This window comes from Colobus angolensis, unplaced genomic scaffold, assembly GCF_000951035.1.
Source record: "Colobus angolensis palliatus isolate OR3802 unplaced genomic scaffold, Cang.pa_1.0 Scaffold7, whole genome shotgun sequence".
NCBI classification, from domain to species: Eukaryota; Metazoa; Chordata; class Mammalia; order Primates; family Cercopithecidae; genus Colobus; species Colobus angolensis.
In genome coordinates, this window is record NW_012120709.1 from 20,391,014 (window position 1) to 20,398,529 (window position 7,516).

The 7,516-nt window shown below is 41.8% G+C and overlaps 1 protein-coding gene across 1 annotated transcript in view; it reads left to right on the plus strand.

The window, feature by feature from the left end:
• The window catches only part of HTR3B (5-hydroxytryptamine (serotonin) receptor 3B, ionotropic), a 41,189-nt gene that overhangs the window by 21,576 nt on the left and 12,097 nt on the right, over positions 1 to 7,516 (plus strand). The window contains exons 3-6 of the mRNA XM_011926776.1: positions 4,535 to 4,579; positions 4,908 to 5,017; positions 5,444 to 5,613; positions 6,089 to 6,246. Coding sequence (XP_011782166.1) covers positions 4,535 to 4,579; positions 4,908 to 5,017; positions 5,444 to 5,613; positions 6,089 to 6,246 — 483 coding nt within the window. The remainder of the gene's footprint in view (positions 1 to 4,534; positions 4,580 to 4,907; positions 5,018 to 5,443; positions 5,614 to 6,088; positions 6,247 to 7,516) is intronic.

A 7,516-nucleotide genomic window follows, 5' to 3' on the forward strand; every position in this document is an offset into this window, starting at 1 on the left:
CTCTCCTCTCCTCTCCTCTTTTTGAGACTCTGTCAACCAGGCTGGAATGCAGTGGCACGATCTTGGCTCATTGCAACCTTCAGCTCCCGGGTTCCAGTGATCTCATGCCTCAGCCTCACGAGTAGCTGGGATCACAGGCGTGCGCTGCCACACCCAACTAATTTTTGTATTTTTAGTAGAGACAGGGGTTTCACCACGTTGGCCAGCCTGGTCTTGAACTCCTGACCTCAGGTGATCTGCCTGCCTCAGCCTTCCAAAGTGCTGGGATTACAGGCGTGAGCAACCAAGCCCAGCCCAGACTGGTTTTCAAAGTGGCTGAATCACTTAATAATCCTGCCAGCAATATTTGAGGGCTCCAACTTCTCTACATCCTTGCCAACATTTGTTATTGTCTGTCTGTTTAATTTTAGCTGTCTTAGTGAGGATACAGTGGTTTCTCATCGTGGTTTCGATTTGCAGTTCCCTGGTGACTAATGATATTGAGCATCTTTTCATGTACTTATTGGCCATTTATATATCTCCTTAGGAGAAATATATAGCCAAATCCTTTACCCACTTTGTATCATCATTTTTACTTGTCATAAAATACACAACATAAAATTTATCATCTTGACCCTTTCTAAGCATACAGTTCAGTGGCATTGAGTACATTCACATTCTTGTGTTATCATCACCATGATCCAGTCTCCAGGACTCCTTTGATCTTGCAAAACTGAAACTCTTTTGTTTTTTTGAGCATTCTTTCCATCTTTTATTACTGCTGAGGTTAAACATTTTCATGTGATTACTGGCCATTCATATTTCTTTGTGGGACAGCTTGTTAACTTAATAAATAATACTAATGTTTTTCCTGATTATAATATACTTATTGTAGACATGTAGAAAATACAGAATATAAGACCATAGAGGAAAAAATTAACATAATTCAAATTATAAAAACAACCATTGCTGCTAATTTTTACTTTTCTCTGCACATGTTTTCTTATAGAATTGATATTCTGGACAAATATGTTTTAGAGTATATGTTTTTCCTTTCCTTTTTTGAGACAGAGTCTCACTTTGTTGCCCAGGCTGGAGAGCAGTGGCTAAATCTCAGTTCACTACAACCTCTGCTCCTGGGTTCAAGCAATTCTCCTGCCTCAGCCTCCCGAGTAGCTGGAATGACAGGCATGTGCCACTATGCCCGGCTGATTTTTGTATTTTTAGTAGAGATGGGGTTTCATGGGCCAGACTGTTCTTGAACTCCTGACCTCAGGTGATCCTCCCACCTCGGCCTCCCAAAGTGCTGGGATTACAAGGCGTGAGTCACCGCACCCGGCCCTGTTTTCTCTTTTTTGTAAAATTTAATTTAATTAATTTTAAGTTCCAGGATACCTGTGCAGGATGTGCAGGTTTGTTACATAGATGTGCTATGGCTTGCTGCACCTATCAGTCCATCACCTGGGTATTAAGCCCCGCATGCATTAGCTATTTTTCCTGATGCTCTCCCTCCCCACACCCGGACCCTGACAGGCCCCAGTGTGTGTTGCTCCCCTCCCTGTGTCCTTGTGTTCTCATTGTTCAGCTCCCACTTATGAGTGAAAACATGTGGTATTTGGTTTCCTCTTTCTATGTTAGTTTGCTGAGGATAATGGCTTCCAGCTCCATCCATGCCTCTGCTAAGGACATGATCTCATTCTTTTTTACGAATGTGTGGTATTCCATCGTATATATGTACCACTTCTTTATCCAGTCTATCATTAATGAGCATTTGGGTTGATTCCATGTTTCTGCTATTGTGAACAGTGAAAACTGAAACTCTTTACCCATTCAATAGTAACTTTCCCTTTCTTCACCCCAGCAACTCATTCTCTTTTCGGCCTCTATGAATTTTAGTACTCTAGGTACCTCATTTAAGTGGAATCAGGCAATATTTGTCCTTCTGTGACTGGCTTATTTCACTTAGCATCATGTTCTCAAGGTTCATCCATGTCGTAACATGTGTCAGAATTTCCTTCCTTTCTAAGGTTGAATAATATTCCAATTTATGTATAGTCCACATTTTGCTTATCTATTCATTTGTCAGTGGACACTTGGGTTACTTCTACCCCTTGACTATTGTGCATAATGCTGCTATGAACATGTGTGTATAAATATCTGTCCAAGCCCCTGCTTTCAGTTCTCTTGGGTATGTATGTACTCAGAAGTGGAATTGCTGGATTATACGGTAATTTCATCTTTAACTTTTTAAGAAAGTGCCATACTGTGTTCCACAGCAGCCACACCATTGTACATTTCTACCAACAGTGCACAAGGGTTCCAATTTCTCCCCATCCTCACCAACACTTGTTATTTTCTGCTTTTTAAAAAACAGTAGCCATTCTAATGAGTGTGAGTTTGTATCCCATTGTGGGTTTTGATGATTTGCATTTCCCTAATGATTAGTGATTGTATTAGAAAGTTCTGGCTGCCATAACAAATACCACAGACTAGGTGGCATAAACAACAGAAATTTATTTCTCACAGTTCTGGAGGCTGGGAGTCCAACATCAGGTTCTGGCTGATTTGGTTCTCGGTGAGAGCCCATTTTCTGACTTTCAGGTGGTCACCTTTTCACCGTGTACTCACATGGTAGAGAGAGATCCTTCTCTCTTCCTTTTCTTATAAAGCCACCAATCCTATGAGATTAGGGTCCTATCCCTATGACATCATTTAACCTTAATTACTCCCTATAAGCCCTGTCTCCAAACACGGACACCTTGGAAGTTAGGGTTTCAACATATGGGTTTTGGGGGGACAGTTTGGCCCATAGCAGTGACCTCGAACATCTTTTAATGTGCTTATTGGTCATTTGTATATCTACTTTAGAGAGATGTCTATTCAAGTCTCTCGCCCATTTTTATTTTTTAGAGATAGAGTCTTGCTCTGTCACCCAGGCTGGAGTGCCATGGCACGATCTCAGCTCACTGCAAGCTCCATCTCCCAGGTTCACTCCATTCTCCTGCCTCAGCCTCCTGAGTAGCTGGGACTACAGGCACCTGCCACCACGCCTGGCTAATTTTTGTATTTTTAGTAGAGACGGGGTTTTGCTGTGTTACCAGGATGGTCTCGATCTCCTGGCCTCGTGATCCATTTGCCTTGACCTCTCAAAGTGCTGGGATTACAGGCGTGAGCCACCGCGCCCAGCCAGCCCATTTTTAAACAGGGCTGCTTGTCTTTTGTTGTCGTTGAGTTGCCGGAATGCTTTATATCCTGGATACAAGCCTCTAAGCAGATATGTGACTTGCAAATATTTTCTCCCATTCTGTGGGTTGTCTTTTTCATTTCTTGATGGTGTTCTTTAAAGCACAACAGTTTTTAATTTTGATGAAGTCTCATTTATTTCTCTTTTGTTGTCATGTCTAAGAAATCATCACCTAATTCAAAGTCATGAAGATTTACTTACTCCTTTGGTTTCTTTTAAGAGTTTTATAGTTTAAGCTCTTACATTTGGGTGTATGATTCATTTTGAGTTAATGTTTATATACGGTGTGAGATATCCCTTTTTAAAAAATTCCTAAGAACATCAGAGTTTCAGAATGTTCTCTACTAGATTAGATATGAAAAAATTGGTGGAGGGTTTTTTTTTTTTTTTTTTTTTGACAGAGTCTCTCTCTGTCACCTAGGCTGGAGTGCAGTGGCACAAACATGGCCCACTGCAATCTTGACCTCCTGGACTCAAGCAATCCTTCCACCTCAGCCTCCCAAGTAGCTGGGACCACTAGTTGTGTGCCACCACACCTGGATAATTTTTAATTTTTTTTGTAGAGACAGGACCTCATTGTGTTGCCCAGGCTGGTCTCAAACTCCAGAGCTCAGGCAATCCTCCTGTCTTGGCCTCCAAAAATGTGGGATCACAGGGATCCTCCTGTCTTGGCCTCCAAAATGTGGGATCACAGGGATGAACCACCATGCCCAGCCAGGAGGGTTTTTTGAATTGCTGTTTTTGGGAGTCTTTTAAAAACGTCATGGACTCACTGCAGACATGGGAAATCACATCTATTATATCATCTAAAATATGTTTCATTTATAATAAGCTCATTCAGTCTGTTTTATAAGCAGAGAAATCCAAACATACGGTAACTTAACAGGAATGGCTGCCAATAACAGTTGAGCTAACACTCATTGAGAGATTATGAATAATATCTTGATTACAAATCAAAGCTTGGTCTCGTCTTTTTAGCCCCAAATTACTAAGACTACATAACATTTTTTAGTCTGATTAATGGTAGAGTAACTAATTAGAGTGAGAAAGAGATTAGCAAATCATTCAAAATGTCAAGGGCGGGCAAAGCGCCGTTTTGTCATAGATAATATAGTAAAGCTTATAGCAACAGGTGTGCATGGTAAGTAAGAACTGAGAATACCTAGGTATTGAAGAGTCTAGGTAATGTTTTTAATGTCAGCATTATTTGGTTAGACTTGATTTTCTTCTTCTGAATTGTCTTACTGCTAAATTGGCCTTTGATTTATTGACATTCTGAGATTTGGTGTGGATTTTCTTTTTGCCTTGCAGGATGCAGAGAACCAAATATTAAAGACAAGTGTATGGTACCGGGAGGTAAATAATTATGTTTCCTTCTGAATATACTGCACTCCTGATCTAGATCTGCTGCAAAATATAGTTATTTAAGAAATAGGTATTATCTTTGTATTTCTAGTTCCTTAGATCTGCAGCAGACCTAATTTATTGTAATTCATTTAAGATGTATGGCCCTGGTTTCTGGTTGGGACTACCATCTTTAGCATTCAGATGGGAAGTCCTTTCTCCTAACGGATCGAACCAAGAGGCTGATAAGTTGGATTATTAATCCAAATGTCTCTTTAGTTCTTTACTGAGGCAGACATTGCCCCATTTTGATTGTTTTCTTTTTGGCTACTCCTAACAGGTCTGGAATGATGAATTTTTATCCTGGAACTCCAGCTTGTTTGATGAGATTAGAGAGATCTCCCTACCTCTAAGTGCTATCTGGGCCCCAGATATCATCATCAATGAGTTGTAAGTGTGCCAGTGTGAATTTCTGTGGGGTTTAGACTCCTTGGCATAGTCAGGCCAGTTGCTGCTTACTTTCAGTCAGTGTTGCTCATTTTTGCTTCTCAAGTTGAAGGGGAGCATGTTGTTGGGAGTATTCAGGTTAGAAGTGCCATGTGTTGACGTTGTTTAAGATACAGATCTGGTTACTAATGTTGAGGTTACTTATTATGTCTATGTTGTTATAGCAGCAAATGAGCTAACTTACAAGGTTGTCACTGAAAAGCTCGTCTTTGCCAGGGTGAATAATCTCATGGAAAATGCGATTGTGTTTTTGCAGGGCTAGGCTGGTCATGGACCTCATGGTCACTACCATCTCCTAATCATCCTGTCTATATTTTGAAATGACCAACGTCCTCTCTGTGACAACAAGTTCTCTTGTGTTTCGTATAGTGTGGACATTGAAAGATCCCCTGACCTTCCCTATGTTTATGTGAACTCATCTGGGACCATTGAGAACTCTAAGCCCATCCAGGTGGTCTCTGCATGCAGTTTAGACACATATGCTTTTCCATTTGATGTCCAGAATTGCAGCCTAACCTTCAAGAGCATTCTGCATACAGGTAAACCATGAGAGATACCCATCAATGCTGGGTTGGTACACATAGGTGAAATGATATTATACTATCCTTCAGGTCTATTTTATTCTTGCAGATAATTGGCTATTTAAAAATCGGAATCTCTTCTTGCAGTTTTTTGGTTCCTGCTGTAATCCAGACCAAGCATGATGCTGTAGCCCACTGGGGTTATTTTGGAAACACAGTGTTAAGCCTCTACTGCCATGGATAATATTATAGAAATCGCAGGCAAGCTCCATCATTCTACAGAGAGTGTATTCCAAGCTATAAATTCACAGTTTTTTTTTGTGACTATAAAGATTTTATTCCGCATCCCTACCCCCTAATTCAAATAAGGCCAAGGAGACTGTGCCTATGGGGGCAGGAGAAAGAGGAAGGATTCAAATTGGGAGCTGGAAAAGTGGGTGGATGTTGGCATCTCTTTCTCTCTGGGAAAGTCAATTGTTTCTGTTGTTTGCAGTGGAAGACGTAGACCTGGCCTTTCTGAGGAGCCCAGAAGATATTAAGCATGACAAAAAGGTGTTTTTGAATGACAGTGAGTGGGAACTTCTATCTGTGTCCTCCACATACAGCATCCTGCAGAGCAGCGCTGGAGGATTTGCACAGATTCAGTTTAATGTAGGTTCTTTACTTCCTGTCCCTGTTGCCCACTTCTCCACAGCCTTTGGCCTTCTCTCTTGGGCCGAGGAATTTCTGCTCTATTGCATGTTCTCATTCATGATCACCCAAGAACAGGGACTTCAGCAGGCTCTGAGCATCCACTCACATTCCAGCATTTCACAGAACAGAGGTTCAGTGGGAGATGCTGGGCCCCTCTGGAAGATAACAGACACCAGAGGCCTGAAGCATGCCCTGCAGCAGGAATCCTCCAATCTTTCCACACATACTCACATAATGGCTTCTAATTGCTACTCAGAAAAAACACAGACAAACCCACACACAACAACAACAACAAATTGGGAAGACTTTCTCATCAACATTATTGTCCTATTTTTTTATTGAGTAAATTATCAACTAATTCCAGATGCAGATGCATAATATGAAAATATTATTAACTTGAATATCTTACAGGATTAGCCAATAAGACCCACAGAGACCACTGGTAACTTCTGGATCAGAGGGAACAATTAACCCCTCAAAAGTATGATGGGAACCCACACTCCTCCAGGGCATCCCTGGGAATGCCCTTGGCTGCATTGTTCATAGGGAAATTTGTCCGCCATGAAACTGGGGGATGGTGGGATACAGGACAGTGAAGCCTGCTGATTTGTACTCCAGAGGCAGCCATTCTCCTTTCTTTGGCCCCCTGGGAAACTGTTTTGCCATGTGGTCTGCAGCAATTTCACACAACTGGTAAACTACGTCATTAGTATTCAGCAGTGCATTCTTCTTTTCTGCAAAAAGTCAGCTAGTGGTGGTGGTAGTGAGGGGATGGTGGTCCTTCATGCCCTCACGTAATGGATTCGGTTGAAAAATAGAAACCACAGGCAGGTCAGGACTGCACTCAAGATGAATTATCCTAAAAACATACCGTTGGAATAAGAAGGAAAATTTAGACTAGACTAAGGTGCTCTGGTACAATGGATATGCTAGGGGGTGGTGATGAAATAAACTATCATTCACCGAGTGCGGTGGCTTATGCCTGTAATCCCAGAACTTTGGGAGGCCAAGGTGGGTGGATCATTTGAGGTCAGGAGTTCCAGCGAGTCTGGACAACATGGCATAACCCCATCTTTACTAAAAATACCAAAACTTGCTGGGTGTAGTGGTGTGCACCTGTAATCCCAGCTACTCAGGAGGCTGAGGCATGAGAATCGCTTGAACCCAGGAGGTGGAGGTTGCAGTGAGCCAAGATCATACCTCTGCACTCCAGCCTGGGTGACAGAGG